General features: G+C 34.2%; 4 protein-coding genes and 1 long non-coding RNA gene across 9 annotated transcripts in view; 2 read left to right on the top strand and 3 right to left on the bottom strand.

Moving 5' to 3' along the window:
* The window catches only part of LOC105253154 (zinc finger protein 395), an 81,139-nt gene extending 79,434 nt beyond the window's left edge, over positions 1 to 1,705 (bottom strand). For 2 of the 4 annotated variants that reach the window (XM_025407710.1, XM_025407712.1), the window contains exon 1: positions 341 to 1,704. In XM_025407710.1, the coding sequence (XP_025263495.1) occupies positions 341 to 748 (408 nt within the window). In that variant the 5' untranslated portion in view covers positions 749 to 1,704. Of the gene's footprint in view, positions 1 to 340 lie in introns of all 4 variants that reach the window. The other 2 variants (XM_025407709.1, XM_025407713.1) reach the window with 2 other exon arrangements.
* Positions 1,706 to 5,188: 3,483 nt separating this feature from the next.
* Positions 5,189 to 8,021, top strand: LOC105253152 (protein artichoke). The gene is made up of 4 exons (XM_011260989.3): positions 5,189 to 5,553; positions 6,361 to 6,594; positions 6,967 to 7,127; positions 7,298 to 8,021. Exons 1-4 carry the CDS (start codon positions 5,305 to 5,307, stop codon positions 7,905 to 7,907), a joined length of 1,254 nt encoding a protein of 417 aa, XP_011259291.2. The 5' UTR covers positions 5,189 to 5,304; the 3' UTR covers positions 7,908 to 8,021.
* Positions 8,022 to 8,387: 366 nt separating this feature from the next.
* LOC105253153 (lipoyltransferase 1, mitochondrial) lies at positions 8,388 to 10,888 on the bottom strand. The gene is made up of 4 exons (XM_011260991.3): positions 10,158 to 10,888; positions 9,592 to 9,699; positions 9,164 to 9,377; positions 8,388 to 8,975 (listed from the first exon to the last, which is right to left on the bottom strand). The coding sequence occupies exons 1-4, from the start codon at positions 10,680 to 10,682 to the stop codon at positions 8,617 to 8,619; spliced, it is 1,206 nt and encodes a 401-aa protein (XP_011259293.1). The 5' UTR covers positions 10,683 to 10,888; the 3' UTR covers positions 8,388 to 8,616.
* Positions 10,889 to 11,326: 438 nt separating this feature from the next.
* Positions 11,327 to 12,741, bottom strand: LOC105253150. Its single transcript, XR_889351.3, has 2 exons — positions 12,439 to 12,741; positions 11,327 to 11,475 (listed from the first exon to the last, which is right to left on the bottom strand). It is a non-coding gene; the product is annotated as an uncharacterized LOC105253150 (long non-coding RNA).
* Positions 12,742 to 13,355: 614 nt separating this feature from the next.
* LOC105253151 (prolyl endopeptidase) lies at positions 13,356 to 18,434 on the top strand. Of its 2 annotated transcripts, none has more exons than XM_020028105.2 (13): positions 13,356 to 13,543; positions 14,160 to 14,279; positions 14,545 to 14,768; positions 14,852 to 15,039; positions 15,440 to 15,665; positions 15,951 to 16,110; positions 16,188 to 16,388; positions 16,462 to 16,644; positions 16,765 to 16,878; positions 17,180 to 17,328; positions 17,409 to 17,621; positions 17,693 to 18,020; positions 18,121 to 18,434. In XM_020028105.2, the coding sequence occupies exons 1-13, from the start codon at positions 13,406 to 13,408 to the stop codon at positions 18,184 to 18,186; spliced, it is 2,310 nt and encodes a 769-aa protein (XP_019883664.1). In that variant the 5' UTR covers positions 13,356 to 13,405; the 3' UTR covers positions 18,187 to 18,434. The 2 variants fall into 2 exon arrangements, with proteins under 2 accessions (XP_019883664.1, XP_011259290.1); XM_011260988.3 differs by having other exon boundaries at positions 13,409 to 13,543; positions 14,018 to 14,279.
* Positions 18,435 to 20,150: the final 1,716 nt, after the last annotated feature.

The raw sequence follows: 20,150 nt of genomic DNA, 5'->3' as shown, positions 1-20,150 counted from the left end.
TAATTAATTAATAGTATTAATTAACTACTAGATTAATTAATAGTATTAATTAATAGTAAAATACAAGAAAAAAAAATAGAACCGGCGAAAGGTGTCGATGTCAGCTGAGAATTTAAATCACCTCTCACGCTGCATGTACACGTTGAAGCGAATAACTCAAATATTATTTCTCTTCGCAGCGCTATAATTTACGGCGCGTAATTCCGCGGGAATAACGCCAACGATAAATTTCGTCACACTTGTCACACGTGTGACAAGGCGCGAACCGACGATCGAGATTTTACACACGCGTAGCACGCGCGCACACGCGCGTACATAAAGGCGCATAATGTAAACTCACCTCTTGTCCGTTCGGGGCAATGACCACGTCCACCTCGTCGAGATGCTGGCGATGTTCCGTGACCTCCGCGTGGATCTCCCTACCGTTGTACGTCAGGTATACCTTCTGACCGGGTACCAGCCGGGCGCTGGTGACGGAACCGAAGCCGGGGCCGATGAGGTCGCGATCCGAGTACTCGGTGCTGGGGTTCGGCGGGCATCCACCCGGGACGGCGTCGAAGCGCACGGAGTAGAGGGTCTTCGGCGTCACGCTCTTCTGGCCCGGCGGCGACTCGGAGGCGGAGGCGGACGCGGCCTGCGGCGTCTTCACCGCGTAAATGGCGCCGCTGTAGTACTTGCCGTCCTCGCCGGGAGCGCACACCCTGGTGCCGATTATGCTGCGCTTCGCTAGCCTCTTGCCCGTCGACATTATTCGCTTCTCAGAGCTTCTGCCGACGACGCGATATCGCTCGGTGGTCGGGATGCCTGTTTTCTCTCTCTCTCTTAGACCTTGCTCGCGAATCGATGAATGGATCGATTCCCTCGACGAGGACGATCGCCCGTCTTCCTCTCGCGCGGAGTGTCCCGTTGCACGTGGCACTTGACAGACGTCCTCCTCTCGGAGCACGCTCCGTTCAACAGTGTTCGAGGGGACGGTCGACACGAGGACACGAGGATACGGCGCACTCGCGGATCCACAGAGTCACCCCGGATGCGGGAGCGCGCGTAGCCAAGACGACGCGAGAGTTCGAAATTTCAAGCTCGAGGATACAACACGCGCACGCTTGCCAAGCGTGTTCGACGCGCACCCCCCTAAGGACGCCGGCTCACTCGGCCACCACGGTTAAATTCCAAGGGAACGCTCGCTTTATCGCTCGCTCTCTCTCTCTCTCTCTCTCACACACTCGCTCTCTTCTATCCCGCTTTAGGTCATCGTACCGTCCAACTTTTCGTCACGCACTGATCACACCGGTATGTGCCTGCCGCCGGCGGCGGTGGCAGTTTAAATTTGCGGGCGGGGGGAAAGGAAGGGAAGGAGTCTCTAGACGTTGGAGGGACGCGGCGGCCTCCGCGGCCTGAACACAGAACTCAGCGTATCAACAAAGCGGCGTGCACCGTCGCCCGCGTTCGTCACGCCGTCCGCATATTCGAGGCACTTCGTGATCGATTCGTGGCGATGCGTTGGCGTGCACACGTTGGCTGACAGCATAATAATACGGGGCTGACGCGCGCCGATGATAGAAGACGGTAATCCGAAGCTGGACGACGGCTTAACCGGGTCGCGGTCGTGCGTTTAACAGTGATCCGTACGGGAGAAGGACTCGCGCTACCCGACATGTGATGCACAGCTGAGCGACCGGGAGGGACTGAGAGGACAGACTGCCAAGCGGCTTTCACTGCGCCGGCCGGCCGCCCGCCCGTCCGGGAAAAACAGCTGATAGATAACAACAAAGCCACGTGACCCGGCCTCGAGCGCCGATTGGCCGCTCGCTCTGACCTACTTACTCCGATTGGCCCTCCGCCCGGACAACGAGAGAAACGGGAAAAAATCGCAGGCTAGAGCGCTTAGGCAAAGAGCGCCTGCCCGACGAGACGCTCCACTCCGCTTCCCCCTCTCTCCCTCATCTCTCCGCCGTGCGTACTCGGCGTTCCCGGCGTTTCTGCGAAGCGACGCCGACTTTATGCGCGTGTCCCTCGGACGAATGCGAGACCAGCGGGACGCGAGACGCCTCGCGACCGGCTCTTGGAGTCGAATTTCAACGAGCGGATGAAAGTACGGGCGATTTTTCAGCGAAGCTGTCACGCAGCGGCGATCAGCTGTTACGCAAAATAACGCCCAGGCGGTTGTTTCGCCGTCAGCTGAGAATGTCGGTGACGAAACGACACGAGCAGCCGGCCGCTCGGCAAAGCATCCAGCTTCGCGAGACATTCCCGTCGATCCCTCGATGCCATACTGCGTCCTATTTCTCGCGAAATACGTCATATTTTATCGAAGCGCCTCTACGTGAGATCGACGAGCCGCGTATCGTTCAGCGAAACGATCTCGCTCGTGCCCCCCGTGGCGTCTTTGCAGAGAAAAACACGCTTTCCGCTTCAGCTGTCAGCGTCGAGCGGCCATTTTGCGTCAGCTGAGTCGCTCGATGACGACACGCGGCGAGTGGAGAGTCTGCTCAGCAGCGGGACGCCTCGCGGGGCGAGGAGATATTTTTACGAAAGCTCACCTTCTTAACGAATAACGAGGACGAATCGCCCGCGTCGCCTGTCGCGTACATGCTACATCCTTTCCCATCGTTTCTCGTTTAATGCGAGAGAATCGAGAGCGCGCGGACGCTCCAAGAGACGCTCCAAGAGACGCATATCGTACGTAGGCGAGTCGCGGGCCGGCGACGCAGGGAGGGGACGCGCGTCAGCTGAGGGCGCCAGTGACGAAACGCGAGAGAGTGGACGGTCCGCGCGAGCTGCGTGCAACGTCGTTCCCGTTCCCGTCGCGCGTACTCCGCTCTCCGATGCGTAGTAGACGCATTTTTCCTGAATCGACGGCCCGACGAACGTTCGCGTCGTTCGTCGAACGCGGGAGAGGCGAGGAGCCTCGGGTGACGAGGACGGATTATTAATGCCGGGTTAATTCGAGACCTCTGTCGGGGTCAATCGATCATCGTCCGCCCGGCGTTGGTCGCGAAGGTGAGGCTTCCCCGGCGGTGATCGCCATGGCGTCGCCGAGGACGCCCCGATGAAAATGGCCGGAAGATGTTACGATGGTGACGGGGGATGGAGGGGGAAGGGTGAAAGGGGAGAGCGGAGGTGGAGAAGGCGAACCGGCGAAATAGAAGGCAACGGTCCACGCGCGTTCCCAGCAGCCTATCCTAGATTTATTTCCGTGGACGGGTTGCGCAATATACGCGCCTCGCTGGTTAAGCTCGGTAATCGCTGACCCTCATTATAAGTACGGAAGACGCGCCAAAGGGTAATGAGCGTCGTTTACCGAAGGCCCCGATGACTCTCGTCGTCCCCGTCGTTGACGCGTCGCGACCCGATGTCTCTGTCGATTCTTCAGCCAGCGCGATTCATTTAAATCCCGTCATTACGATTAATCGGGGCTTAATAATACCATGAATCTATGTTTATGTGTATATGTACATTTCTGAAATATGGTGTTTAACTTTTCTTATCTGTTAGTTTTAATAACAATAAATAAATAAAATTCTTTTTATCAGGAAAGCCATACAGTAGCTAATATTTCAATTGTAGACCTTAGAAAGTATAAATATATCGCCAACATATATAAGAATATTTCGAAATCACAAGATTATAGTCACAACAAAAGCTACGACGAAAAATTCTAATTTGTTTCACGAAATTTCTTATACAGATCATATATATACTTATCTCTTTTTTATTTAAATTAATTTGAATATCGTATTACTATTAATAATTACATCGGTAAATAAAACTGATCGCAAAAGTGCATCAAAAGTTAATTTTACAAATAGAGATAATATTGTCCTTGTGTTTTCTTTCTTACAAATTACTTATTAAATAATCGTAAAAATTACAGTAAAATATGTATCAACTTAAGATATAGATGTATCTAAAGAATTGCTGAATTAAAAAATTAAGATCTCTTCTTGTGTACTTTTTTCTAAATTACTGACAAAGTTATTTATATCAAAAGGTCAAAGGATAAATAATAATATACTAAAATGATAATAACTTTAACTCAACCATTTTTCGTTTGATAAATTGACGAATTTTACTATATTTGAAAATTTTGAAGAATTTGCGTTCATTTCCGTTAAAATTGGAAGATTATTTCTCAACCGGAAGAATTTTTCGGTAGGATGTACAAATTTATCGCGGTTCTTTCTCTTGGTTTGCGATAAAGCATTTTTTCCAAGAAAAGTGTTTCATACGCAATAGAATATGCCATTGTGTATTGAACATATTCCATTCGAGTTTACAGAAAAAAATTGTAATTGGAAAGTTTGGCAATGTATGTTAAAAGTATAGAAATTTCTCTGTTAAAGAGAAAGTTTATATAAGGTCAGGCTGTAGTCACAAAGATAGAATTCACATAAATCATTTAAAATCCCATAGAATATGTCTTGTCTGGACGTGTTTGCTTCTCCTAATAGGATTAGCATTTCCTGCAAAGCCAATTCTTAAAAAGCATGCATTAAAAAAAAATGATCTCCTGCAATAGTAATAACTCTCTGAAAAATAATTCTATAAAAAACTACCTAAAAGAGGACAAATGGTGATTAACAAATGTCAATTGGTGATTAGCAAATATTGTAATACCGTATATATTTTTTATTTAATCAACCTAAGTAATAAAAATAGAATTTAAATATGAAATGATGATTAACAAATATTGTAATATCGCATACATTTTTCATTTAATCAATCTAAATGATAGAGATAGAATTTAGAATCTGATTTCTTAATAAAATTTAGAAAAACAATCTTCCTGTTGCGTTTATTCACATTTAAATTAATCATGCTTATTATAAAATTTGACTGATACACAGAAAAATCGTTTTTTAACAAAGATCATTCCAACTGTAGTCGAAATTTTATAAAATGCAGTGATTAATATTCGGCGATGGAATCTAAATTTGTTAGAAAATATTACTGGAATTTGCTGCTATAAATTCTACACGTCATAAACAATTCTAATAGACAATTATACAATTAGCTGTCTAATAGATATAATAGCGATAAATTTTTATTATTACTAGAAATCTAGACATCAGCAACACATTTTTTGTACAAAGGAAAACTGGATAACAGTATGATGCGTCGCAGTATATACATCGCTTTGTCATAGCCACACGTTAGCGAGATAAGATTAAACCAGTGCACGGCAATTTCGTGCTTCGTGAAGAACCGACGATGTATATCGAATGAAAAATTGTCAGATATCAATGATGATTCGTCTTCGAAATTATCGTTTTTGCGTTCTCTGTACAATTTGAACGGCTCGCCATGACACGTAAAACATTTAGAACCTTATTTATTACTCTTGTCTTTCAAGTAGTTGTAATTGGTGTTTTAGTGCACTCGACATCCGAAAAATGTCCACTGTTATGCGACTGCGATATTTGGTATGGATTGCAATCTGCCTCTTGTGTCGGACGCCATCTTTATAGCATTCATACAGGTGTGCCAAGCACCGTGCAAGCTTTAGATTTGTCGAATAATTCGATATCTATTTTAAATAATTATGAACTAGCGGTGAGTATGCATACAGGCGCATTTTTCATGCAACGGATATTTAACAAAAAATCCATCTATTTATTCATCATGGTTGATACAAAAAATTAATAAATTAACTTAAAATACCTGGTAAAATACTGGTTGTGTTTCTAACAATAACAATAAATCAAAATGATCTATGTATAGCTCTTTTGTTAGACAATTGTCAAACATCAATTATTATTTACAATTCTTATTTACAATTCTAAAATTCTATTATTTAAAATTCAGTTAACATTATGACATTTGAGTTGTAATATTTTCTTTTTTACGCATACTTTTTATAAATCTTTATTTTTTTTATATAAAAGATGTTGGTCATAAATTATTTTTTAAAAAAAAGAAAAGATCATCTTTAAAAAGAATATAATATAATATATAATACTTAAAAAGAATATAATACGTACACACACGCAGTAAAAATGAAAGAAAATAAATTTTTATACAGAATATTTAGCTTTGTCATACATGCCATTTCTTAAGAAATCAAAAAACCGTTTTTTAAAACAATAATATAATTTTTTTTAAATTTCAACGAATAATTAGGAAAACTTTTTCGTAGTATGTAATAAATAAAATTTCAAATATATTCTAAGAAGAACAAACGAATTATTATAAATTATTAAATTATTATAAATTATAAAATATTTTCAATTAATAAATCCATTTATACATAAATATATATCGAAGAGTGGAGGTTTTCTTTTAGCATGTATAAACGCTTTAATTTCTGAATATTTCCCGCTGATTGTTTACAAATAACTTGAGCTTTCTTTTTTGTTTTAGGATGCAGGATTGTTGAGACTTAAATACCTCAATCTTTCTACAAATGCAATCAGCGAGATTGGCTTAAATGCTTTCGATAGATTATCTGAATTAACAGTTCTTGATTTATCTCAGAATCATCTTTACTACCTTTTGTCGGATATTTTTATATCAGCAAAGAATTTACGAATACTTCGACTCTCAAAAAATAATTTTAATTCTCAAGTACCAAAATTGAAGAATTCTTGGCTCACGGTAATGATAATATAAATTAAACATTAAAAAATATGTACAGTCATATTACATATATATGTTTATCTTATATAAAATGTATAATGTTTTACGAATAAGAATATACCAATATATTTTTCACAAATAAATTATTTCAATGCTAATTATGTAATATTTTGATTATAATGAAATTGTAACACATTTACATATATATATACATATATATAAATATTCTTTTGTTTTTTAAATTATTTTCGAATGTAAATAATTTAAAAAACGTAGCAAAAGGACATACATGTGTGTAAATGTGTTGTAATTTCATTACAATGAAAATATTACACTAACAATATTACATTGAAATAATTCTATAAATGTAATTCTCATTTTTTTGTGTAGGATTTAATTCTGAGTTCTTGTCAAATTAGCTATGTACCGATGGATGCTTTTTTCGGACTTTCACATCTTCGTAATCTTGATCTTTCAAATAACTTGATGATTCAATTAGATAATGTCGTCTTGAATAGATTGCAATTTTTAAAAACATTATCAATAGAGGGGTGAGACGACGAGAAATTTATTAATTTAATTTAATATTCAATTTTTCATAAAATGCTTATTTTTATATATTATTATATCTGTAATTTTTTTTAAATGTTTAGAAAAATTTTTATATTTCAATATTTTAATAATTGATGTTTGTATGTTCTTTATGCAATTTTTTTTTCAGAAATCCTTGGTCCTGTGATCAACTTACGCGTGATTTACAAATATATTTGGCTCGTAGGAATATACAATATTATCCAATATGCAAAAAAAATTTAGAGCCAAAGAAATTTGAAAAAATGATTGTCTATAATCCACAGATAAAACATCGTTCCTCGATCATTTCAGATTCAAACGTTAAAAAAAATGTGATAACAAAAAAGCACTCTACATTTACACCGATATACAAAAATATGACTACTTGTGTTAATGCGACAAACAATGCGAACTTTACAAAAACATTAAATGCTATATCGTCGTATTGGCTCCTCGCACTTGGATTTTTAGTTGGTAATGCCTGTGGCATGTTTGCATGTTATATTTGGCTCACAAAGAAAATATCTTGCTGCTGTGGCTATCGCCAGCCAAGAGATAACGATGCTCAAAGAATTTCGTTACTGCAAAGTTTATGGCAGTTTGAAGATTCTGTTTTCCATGAAGACGCGGTATCTTGTCCTGATACTCCACCGCCACCATATCGTGAAGTCATGCTGCGACCAGGGCTTTATCGTAATCCAAGCGTTACATTAAACTTAAATGATGATGCTGCCACAAATAGTACAGGGTATAATTAGATTATAAGATAATGTTATATTATTATTAATTTGTAAAACGACATTAATGCATAGATAAATGTAAAATATGTTGATAGTACTCATTTATATTGTTTGCATTTATGAAAAAATATCTAGCAAAATATGATTTTGAGATAAAATAAATTTTCTAAATTAAAAAAAATGAATTTAACAGATTTAATATATTTTATAGATAAAATTCGTAGAAACAGAGTATGCTGTTAATGCAATATATATTATTTTAAATCTTTCTTCATTATAGTAACAAAAAAAAATTTAAATTATTTTTATATGCCAATCAACGATTTAATACAAATTTTAATTAAAAAATTTATTGTATTTATATAATAAGCTTAACTTATATAATGCAACTGAAAATTAATATATAAAATACATCATATTCTTAATTATTTCAATAATGAAAGACTCATGCGCATAATTTTTTATTGTTTGATATTCTTAAAATAAATAAACAATGCATTGATATGATATAGCATATATTACTGAATAACATATATTACAAAATAAAAAATTTCTTAACTTTTTTTTGTGTGTATAAAATACTATATACACATTATACATTATATGTACAATAACATAATACAAAGTATATAATTTTAATAATTATATCTATATATCTATAATATATATTGTCCTTTTTTTATTAACATAAACTTCAAACAGACGTGTGACTATCTGAAGTATTAGGTCATTGTAGCGTAGCCTCATCAAATCGTCTTACATTGTTTTCATCTATGCTTTGGATCGTGTTTAATGTAACGATCTTACCAATCTCGGAGATTATTTTTTCTGTCACTTCATGGTTGTATCTTGTCCCACGAAGATTGCTAATCACACTCACATCTTGATCACTAGTTGATACTAATCCAGCGGGTAAGTTCATTCTGATTCCTTCCACGATACCGTTTTCTATCTCCAAGTTTAAATTTAAGCGATGTATTTTATCATCATTAGTGGAAACATCGAACGTACGAGTAATTGTGAATTTCGGCGTCTTGCCGTAATTCCAATCCCAGGAACCAAAGTCGTTGATAAACTGATTGATTCCTGTACATACATAATTCCATTTTATGAAGATATTTTAATAAGTTTTAGCGAATATTAGATATACATGTATTTTATTCTCTCAATAATTGTGATAGTAAGCATTTTTTCTAAAATTGTTAAAAAAAATAAATCATGTTTTTTATTTTCAATATATTTTTCGAGTAATAAATCAATTTTCCGATACACACCAGGAAACCAATGTTCGTTTGGATTGATATACTGGAAGCCTTTTTGTTGTTGAACGAAATCATATTCTCCGTCTTCACAAACAAGAGCCTTCGTACGCATATATTCCCAGCCAATACAAGCTATAAGTTTTTTCATGTGGATATTTGGATTTATGTCGGACAAATTCATTATTGCTGAATGTGTAGAAGTTGTTGCATTCGTAACGATACCATTCTGAAAGAATGTATTAGTTAGTTATCTTTTTTCTTCTCATATTTAAACAATAAATCATGAAATTATCTGCAAACAATAGCGTGATATTGATATGTCACCGCAATATTATTGTCTTGTGAAATTGTGTTTTTTTCAGGATGTATATACACGCACATATTTAAAAAGCACATGTATTGCATATATGTGTCGATTATATCAAAGACAAAAATCTTACCTCTTTTTTTTCAAGAATAGAGTTCAAATTGGCTTTATTCACTTTAACTAAAAGTGTGCAATGATGATAAGCATTTGACATTCCTAATTTGGCAGCTGATCCAGATACCTACATAATAATACAAAAAATATATACCAGAAAAAATATATACCAGATACCTACATAATAATACAAAAAATATATTATATATTGTGTAATTAAAATAGGAAAAATTATTTTTATCAATTTCTTTAAATTTTTTGCTTGCAAAAAATCAGTATCAACGTTAGTAACATTCGGAAACAATTTGTAATTTTAAAATAAATTTAGAATAAATAAATTATAATATTTCGTAACGAGTATAATCTATTTTTAGAAATCACATGAATACATTTAAAGAGCATTCATCATTTGTAATGAAATATTTTGTTTTCACATTATATATCATTATATAATGATATTTATTATATCTACTGACATGTTATATATAAATCTTATATAATAGTCGTTTAATTCACACAATAATAAATAAAAATGTTTAAATTACATATTTCGCGGATACAAATAAGACGTCTCTAGATAATCACCTTGTAGTCTCCGTCGACTATAATATCATCGCGTTTGTTGATTTCGCTGTTTAAGTCCCAATGTCGAAGCAAAGTGTTTGTGATGATTTTGAGATTATAATTTCGATTGTATCTATCTCTTCGCGAGAAGAAGGTCAAATTGAGATTGCCTTTGTCGTGGTAAACAGTACCACCACCGCTATTTCGTCGCACCAGAGCTATGCCTTCCTTCTCGGCCGCGTGAACGTTGCATTCGAGCCAGGGATTCTGATGACGACCGAACACCACGCAAGGATCGTTTATATAGCAGAGCAATACGTGATGATTGGAAAAGTTAAAGTTGCGATACAACCAATGCTCCAGCGCCAGATTGACGAACACGTTCGTGGATTGCGACATGAATACCGACTTCTTGATCGAATCCACTCCTTCATTTCTCTTGGTGTAGGTGGTCTTGTAGGTGGACGCGTGTCTGGCGACTCCAATGCTATCGAGACGCGGGAGGCAGCGTCTGGCGATAACGATCAGTCTGGTTGGCAGAAACATTGCGTGGTGTGCGAAGAAACCGTAGAACTCCCTGACTCACGAACGGTAGATTAACTGCGAACTACCTGATTAACGTCACCCTGTGACGTAACGTGTGCCGTCTCTTTATCTATATATTAATCTTGATCTGAAACAAATCGCGAGGTTTTCGCGTCGTAAATTCTAACCTCTTGCAAGATCAACCCTGGCTTGGTCGGTGTATCTCGATGTCTATTAATGGCGGAGACGTCTCGTGACGTTGGTCTGAGTCGCGGTCACGGAAATCAGGTAGTCGTGCAGGGCGATAGTCTGGTGCAGCCACTTCCAGGTCTGATCCAGGGAGTAGATGCGGTACCGGATACCCAAACAATCTCGACAGTCCTTTTGCATTCCTCCGTGTGCTGACAGTTCGAATTTCAAATTAAATTCACCCGCGCCGGAAGTAAGAATCTCTGAGGTACCGTCGATGCCCGCTGGTGACGATTGCTGTAGTTCGCACGAGATACAAGTAACTTTCCTCGATTCGTCGATGCTTGCAGTCGGTGAGCGCGGAATGAGACGTGCTCTCGGATTTAGATTTTATATGAAGACGATGCGCGACTTTTTCCCGCGACGAAGGTAAAGAGAGAGGGGATCTCGTTTAGTTTCTCGGGGAGAGGTTATCTGGGTTCGAGGCACAAAGTACAGCTGACCGGTGCGTGATATTAGTCGCGACAGCCATTCTCTTCGCCTGTTCCATCCATCCCCACTCGCGACCGAATTTCAGATGCGTAAATATTGCGATAAGAACCCCACCCTCCTGTTTGCCTGCTATCTGAAAAGTACGTTTTCGAACCATGTATACATTATGGCGTCTTGTTTTGCGATATTGACTGTATGTCGATTTTATAGCTAATATGCGTGTAAAAAACGTATAAACATACAAGGGTATACGAAGAAAATATTACGTAATAATTCTTTTTTATTATATATAAAAGTTTTAATATATATTTTATAAATATTTTCTTTCGCTTTTTCTCTTTTTTTCTTATCAATAACATGTGAAAATTAAGAATCATGATCTTAATATTGCGCGAATTGTAGGTTTAATCAGAGAAAGTTCATATACTTATAAATTAGGGAAAAAAAAAAAAAAAAAAAAATATATATATATATATATATATAAAACAGATGTTTTTTATATGACACTTTTTCTTTGTTTTTTATTTCTTTCATCTTTTCTCATTTATCATTAAAAAGGAGTTCTGATGTGCAAGCTTTATTTAATGATATTTATTTGGTCAAATCAAATTCTATTAATAATTTGATTTGGATTGCTAGTATTTGTACGAGTTAACAACTCTCAAGATCACTATTGATATAATGATGTAATATTTTATCGGAATGACAAGCTTTAATTTTGTCCAAGCTTCTTAAAGCTTCTTAAAGCTTCGTTATATCTCTTATTTTCACGCGAATAAATTTCGTTATATAAAATTTCATTGATACTCTAGAACTCTGGCATCGATTAAGTCTGATTGAAAAAAATCTTATGTATCTTAAATGTAGTTTCTCTGAATTTTGAAAACACAATTGATTTTAACCTTAGTATTGATTGATCATGGAATGAAAATATAATCAACAAATTTGTGGCTTTAATAGAATTAAAAATCTAAAGAGAAACTATTTAATGTTTTTTCTCTTTTCTCTGATCATTACTTTTATAATTTTAAATTTTCTAATATTAGAATTATCTATAATACATATCTCGAATTTATAAAATATATTTATAAAATACCAAGCTATATACAGGGTGTCCCAGTTATCTTCCGTCATCTTTCAAAGACATTATATATGTAATATATGAATAAAGTACATGATCGTTTAATCGATCATGGATGTCGCAACAAACATCGTATCAACTGCCGCGTTACTTCGTTCGAGCTGATTAATGCACTCAAATCTTTTCTTTTTACCGCTCTCCTTGACTATTTATAACACTTATGTCGAGATATCACGTCTATGATAGTAGTGCGTGTATATGTTGCAATATATAGTGTGTTGGACCACTTGCAAAGTTGTTCACGTGTCAATTGCTATCGCTACACTCCTAGAGAGGGCTATCGAGGTCCTCTGATAAGGCCTTATCATTCTATACCCCTTCTACCCTTCCGTCCCCCCCATGGATAATAATGCTGACGTTGAACTTAAATATGTCGATGCACAAAAATTAAAAAGGAACAAAATTCGTGGATCAATATCGCTTCTCGATGCTTGTCTCGTGTCAAGCAATTAACATATGATCAGTATGAACCCGAACATATGATCATTACTACTTTTATATGACATGTTTATCCGAATAATTTTACTGCCATACATTGATATACGTTGATTGCATATTAACTATCGTTAAAACTAATAATTGATTCAATCATTTGAATTAGAGAAATATCGATAATTATAACGAGCTGAAGGAATTAACAAAATTAATCTAGGAATAATTAATTTTTTGAAACGCAAATTCTCTCTATAAGAAAGTTGGTTAAAATAATTATGCATAATAGGAATATTTTTATTTTCTATAAGAGAAACAAGCATTCATATGTGCATAATTTGATATATTTTTATTATTTATATTTTTATTATATGTATGTATTTTTATTATACAAAAAAGTAAAAATTTAACTATCACCTCGCAACAAAGAGCGCTCGAATTAAACCGCGCCACGGAAATAGAACGTTTTCGCAAGTCACATCGAGGCGCGATGCGAGGAGAGGATGGTACGCACGTGATGATACGCGCGTTGAATAGATTTCGGTGCTGCAGGATACTCGGAAGTCTCAACATCTTGGCAAAGATCGTCGGTGACTTACAATCGTCAAGCTGCCTGATATCTACATCTGTAAGAATTTATCATCAATTTATCAATTCGTTAAAGACACATCTTCTCGTGCGTTCTCGTTTTCCATACGCGTTATTATCTGTCACCGCAGTCGCTCCATTTATGCAGACATATGTGTTCTGTGCATCCCGATATAGAGGGTGCCAGCAGGGACAATAATAAAAAGATCATTCATATATTTTCATTCATAAATAATATATTGTTAATTGAAGCAGAACGTAGTCTTAACCGATAGTACGTTATAAATGAATGGAAATGCATGTGTGCACATGCAGACTTTTCGGCTATATCGGGATACACACACATACACTGACAGACAAACGTCGCGACGATCACGTGACCTTGACTGGCGTCTTTTTCTACATCATTCGCTCAGAAAGGAAATTTATGCATAAATTTGATTGAGACGGAATCTATTCGGCTTTTCATTGGAATTATTTGGAATCTATAGCTGAAAAATTTGTCCTCATACAGAAGCGGAGCATATCGACGCTGAGGTGTCAGTTCGGCTCACGTGATTCGCAGCGTTAGGTTTCCACTGACAACTGGCGCGTGTGGAAAGAGACTCTGCGCGCGTGTAAATATATCATTAGCAAAGTTCGGTGTATATTTATAGGCGACGATTTATCGTGCGCGGGAGGACGCTGAAAGAAAAAGGAACACGATTATGACGAGGATACAGTATCCCGAGGCGCGCAGGGATGAGAGCGTCGTCGATAATTATCACGGTGTTGAGGTTAGTGTCTCTTGAAGAAAATTATGTTAATTTATGGGAATATTTATTTTCGCTTATCAATCAACAATGCTCGATTGATCTCTTGATTTTTGTATATTTTACATATGTTTTATCTAATAGCGATTAGTGTTTGTATAAAGAAAGGCATTTTTTTATATAAATAGAATTTAAATATTTCAAGCTGTATTTCAAGGAAAAGATATATCTGTAGCTTATAATTTTGTAGTTTTTATATCGTATGAAAAATATATACTTTTATTTTTAGATAGCAGATCCTTACAGATGGCTGGAAGATCCAGACTCGACGGAAACCAAAGCCTTTGTCGATGCTCAAAATGCTATCACTAAGCCATATTTGGCTGCATGTAAGGTACGTGACAGTATTCACGAACGATTGACACAATTGTGGGATTTTCCAAAATATTCCTGCCCTGCCAAACATGGTGGAAAGTACTACTTTTATAAAAATACTGGTTTACAAAACCAAAGGTACAATGCTTGATACATATTTTTTATATATAAATAGGTTTATGAGAGCAGGTCTTAAATTAATAATTAATAAATTATTGCAGTGTTTTATATGTACAAGATACTCTTGAAAGTGAACCAAAGGTATTTCTCGATCCTAATACTCTTTCCGAAGATGGTACAGTTGCAATTACTAGTAGCAGTTTTAGCGAAGATGGTAGCATTTTTGCATATGGATTATCTGAAAGTGGTTCTGATTGGAGTACTATCCATTTTTTGAATGCACAAACTGGTACGATGATGTAAAAAAAATCTTAAAAATGTTATTTTTCTTGATAATATTTTACTTTTTAGGAATATATATTATATATATATATATATATATATATATATATATATATATTATATATATGTATGTATGTATGTATGTATGTATGTATGTATGTATGTATGTATGTATGTATGTATGTATGTATGTATGTATGTATGTATGTATGTATGTATGTATATGAATTATAATTTACTTTTAACAATATAAATGTAATATAACACATGTGTAACAGTTATATTGTTGAGTGAGAAATTATAACTAATGGTTATATACTATTTGGTACTAATGGTTATATACTATATTGGTTATATAACTGTTATTTGTGTTTACTAGATATATAAATTCTTTTTTATTTATATAGGTGAAAAATATCCAGAAATTTTGGAAAAAGTAAAATTCTCACCAATTACATGGACACATGACAATCGTGGCATCTTTTATGGACAATATCGAGACCAACAAGGAAAAACTGACGGTTCAGAAACTTTAGGTAATCAAAATCAAAAACTATGCTATCACATTGTTGGTACATCACAATCAGATGATGTTGTTGCAATTGAATTTCCTGAAGAACCATTGTGGAGGATGTGAGTTCTGCCATTCCAGTTTTTAATTTTTTCCATAACAATATAATATAAATTATATATATTTATACTATAGTATATTTATAGATATCTATATGTATAAAATGTTATATACACTTTTACAAATCTTAAATTATTTAGTTATATTTAGATAAATTAATATTAAAAAAAAATCTGATTATATACTCATACATAACGCTTGAAAAATTAGTTATATAAATAAATTATAAAATTGATTTCTTTATATATATATATATATTTAATATACATATTTTTTTATCTTATTAGAGGTGCCGAAGTATCCGATTGTGGCAACTGGCTCATTGTTACTCCTCTGAAAGATTGCAGAGATAATTTAGTATATTTTACTCCATTAAAAGCTGGAATGGACATAAGTAACAATTTGCCATTGACGCAGGTTGTTGATAAACTTGAAGCTGATTATGAAGTTAGTAATAAATATTTGGCTCTTAAATTTATGATTATTTGTAACATTTATATTATTCCTATTTTATATATTTTCAGTATATAACCAATGTTGGTACCAAAGCTGTGTTTCGCACAAATAAAAATGCACCTAACTACAAGTTAATAGCTATAGATTTGTTAGATTATGGGCAGGACAAATGGGTTGATCTTTTACCAGAACATCCTGAGAATGTGTTGGATTGGGCTGATGCTGTAGATGGAGACAAATTTGTTGCTTGTTACATACAAGATGTTAAGGTAAATATATATACAAAATATGTTTAGAATAACGGCTGCAAAAAGTAGATATTGATAATTGCATATTTTATAGAATATCTTGCAACTGCATTGTTTAAAAACTGGTAAAATAATTAGAACATTCCCTCTTGATCTTGGTACTGTTGTTGGATTCTCAGGCGAGAAGAAATATTCCGAAATATTTTACCAATTTACATCATTCCTAACCCCTGGCATTATATATACAATTGATTTGAAAAAAGAAGAGGAACCACGAGTTAGTATCTGTTTTTTAAAAAAAATATCTAAAACAAGTATGATATATATATTTCACATACAATAAAAAGTTTTATCAAATATAATTATAAATTGATAAATTATATTTTTGTTTTTATAGATATTGCGTGAAATTAAAGTGAAAGGTTTTGATGCAAGTTTATATAAAACTAGTCAAATATTTTATCCAAGCAAGGATGGTACAAAAATCCCCATGTTTATAGTAACAAAGAGTGTATGTATATTAAAAAAAAACATTTTTAATAAAATATTAACTGTGTTAATTATTGATGTGATTTTTGTGAGCATTTAATAAATAAAAACTTAAGGCTGATATTACATTTGTGATACAATAAACTTTTTAACATTTTGATTGGCTGCTTATAATAGGAAATTTCTAAAAATACAAAAAGTTACTATCCTGACAAATGTAATATTGACTTAAGAATATTTAAGATTATTATTTAAATTTATGTATGTATTTTGTCTATATTTTTTTAAATCAATATTAAAATTATCAAAAATATTTAATTTAGGATGCTGTATTAGATGGAACTATGCCAGCTTTACTTTATGGATATGGTGGTTTTAATGCAAGTATTCAACCTACATTCAGTGTTACAAGACTTGTTTTTATACAACATTTAAATGGAATACTTGCTGTTGCTAATGTCCGTGGAGGAGGGTATGTAAGAATATAGAACACATAAAAAAACCTTTTGTAAAATAATTTATTTATGAAAAATGCGGCATTTTTTGTTATAGTGAATACGGAGAAAGATGGCATAATGCAGGACGTTTCTTCAATAGACAGAATGTATTTGATGATTTTCAATATGCGGCAAAATATCTTGTAGAAAATGGATATACTACTTCGACAAAATTGACAATTCAAGGTGGTAGTAATGGTGGCCTGGCTGTTGCTGTATGCATAAATCAAAGACCTGATTTATTTGGTGCAGCTATAGCTCAAGTGGGGTTAGTTGTTATTAGCATTTTTATAATTGTCATGCGCGCGGGGTACATAATAAAAATTTTTTTGATTATAGAGTTATGGATATGTTGCGCTTTCATAAGTTTACTATTGGTTCCGCTTGGGTTTCGGATTATGGAAGTTCGGATGATGCCAAGCATTTCCAGAATTTGTTGAAATATTCACCTTTACACAATGTAAGAATACCTCCTGATGACGTACAATATCCGGCAACATTGCTTCTAACTGCTGATCACGATGATCGTGTTGTACCCTTGCATACTCTTAAATTAATAGCAACTCTTCAGTATACATTTAGAAACGTATCAAAGCAGGAAAATCCAATACTTGCAAGAATAGATACTAAAGCAGGTCATGGAGGTGGAAAACCAACCATGAAAGTGGTAAGTGATGATGATGATGATGATGATGATGATGTGTGTGTGTGTGTAATTGAATTTATTTAAAAAAATATCAGATAATAGAGGAAATATTTTATTTTAGCTTGAAGAAAGTACCGACATCTTATCATTTATTGTACAATCTTTGGGTTTGGAATTTAAATCATAATTAATGAAGTTCAAAAGAAATGTAAGTTATAATAATAAAATAAATGTAAGTTATACTGCATTTTTCATAATTCTTTAAAAAATCAAAGGATTGTAATGATGTCACTAAAAGCGCTTATGCAATTATCATGTGTATTACAATATATTGTTGCCAATTCATTTGACATGCTTCAATTGAAAATTCTTTTATAATAATATGTATCCTTATTGTCGAATAAAGCAGTGAAATTTATACTTTATGATAATGTATGACAATGTATTTTTGATTTCAAAGTACAATGTCCACTGAATGAAATGTCGCGATCGATTTAATTTTTAATATTTAATAGTCAGAGCCACACCGAACAAATTCTATAGTTCCAAGAATTTTTTTCATTCTAATCTCCTTTTATCCTCATATTAAAAGGAGTTCCTCATATTAAAAGGAGATTGTAAGAATATTAAAATTGATCAATACTGTTATAAAATATTGTTATTGAAAAATATATATATAAAGAAGTTGGTTTATGAGTCCCTTTTGAATTGTTAAGTCCAGATATTGTCTCTCTTTGATTTGTCAGTTTTATCAATAATAATTAAATAGATTTATTTAGGAATAACAAATTTTATATATAAAATCCATATTTATTAGTGTTGACACACAGTGTTGGTATCAATGCAGATGTGTATACATCTAAATTTTTGTTAAATAAATATAATATTGAATGAAATATGATATCCAGATCTCATGTCATTATTAATTAATTCTGATTTACTTACTATGGTGATGTTGAATTATAATATCAGAATCAAGAAATCATATAAATTTTTTTATCATCAAATAGTTGAAAAATTTTGTCTTATGCGAAATTCGCAATCGATAATATAAATTCATAGAACATCGAAAATTTTCTTCAAGATTTGTGATTAATAAATAGCTATAAATTTTAATAAATCATTATAAAATTTCTTTTTCTTTCATTAAAAATATAATCAAGATATATCAGAGAGAAGAATGAGAGACGCTATGGTCCGTTTTTAGATAATTCCCGAAAGATACGTTTTCTCTGTGGACATAAAAATATGGAATTCAATTATGGATAATACATAATGTGCACGATGTCTGCTTGTGCTATGTGCACAAAAATGTCGGTAACGTGAGTGTTGTAACGCAAGACGTTTATGTATATTAAATAAATTTCTAATATAAATAAATTTTGTGTGGTCTCTCTCTCTCTCTCTCTCTCTCTCTCTCTCTCTCTCTTTTTATTATTAATATTAACTGATAGTGTATATTAAGAACATATCCATCACTATCACCGCTATGGTTATCGCCATTTACTGTAATATAAAGATAAACATTCTTTAAGTAATAAAAAGTCTATTAATCTGTGTAAAAAGTAATTTGTAAAATATTTAATCGCTATGGTCATCATATAATAGTTTTTTTATCACAACGATTTACTATAAAATTAAAAATAAAATATAACACAAAATATTCTAGTTTATTTTTATATATTAAATATTATAAAAATTAATAATTATACCTTTTATAAAAGTTAAATATAAAAGAAACTTAATATACTCCAAAAGAAATGAAGAACCTTCGTCAATGTAAAAGCAAAAAAGAAGTTAATTATAAATGTAATTATAAATGTATTTTATTTTTTTTACTATTGTTGAATTATATAATTATTTTTACTATTGTTGAAGTTATATGAAATTTCCATGATAATAGCCATTTACAAAATAGACACAGAGAGAAGACTGAGAGATGTCATGGCCTGCTTTTAGGTGATCCCTGAAAGCGATATTCCCTCTATGGACTTTGAAAACGTGGACATGAACTACAAAGCCAATATACATGAATGTTCTCAGAGGGTATCATGTGCACAATTTCTGGTTTCGTTCCGTGCTATGTGCATGAAATGTCGGTAACCAGAGTATAACAAGACACTCATGTATATAAATTGATAGTAAATAAAT

Source organism: Camponotus floridanus, unplaced genomic scaffold, assembly GCF_003227725.1.
Source record: "Camponotus floridanus strain SB8 unplaced genomic scaffold, Cflo_v7.5 scaffold184, whole genome shotgun sequence".
In the NCBI taxonomy this organism is placed as follows: Eukaryota; Metazoa; Arthropoda; class Insecta; order Hymenoptera; family Formicidae; genus Camponotus; species Camponotus floridanus.
Note: the sequence above shows the minus strand (reverse complement) of the source record. Positions and strands in the feature narration are given on the sequence as shown.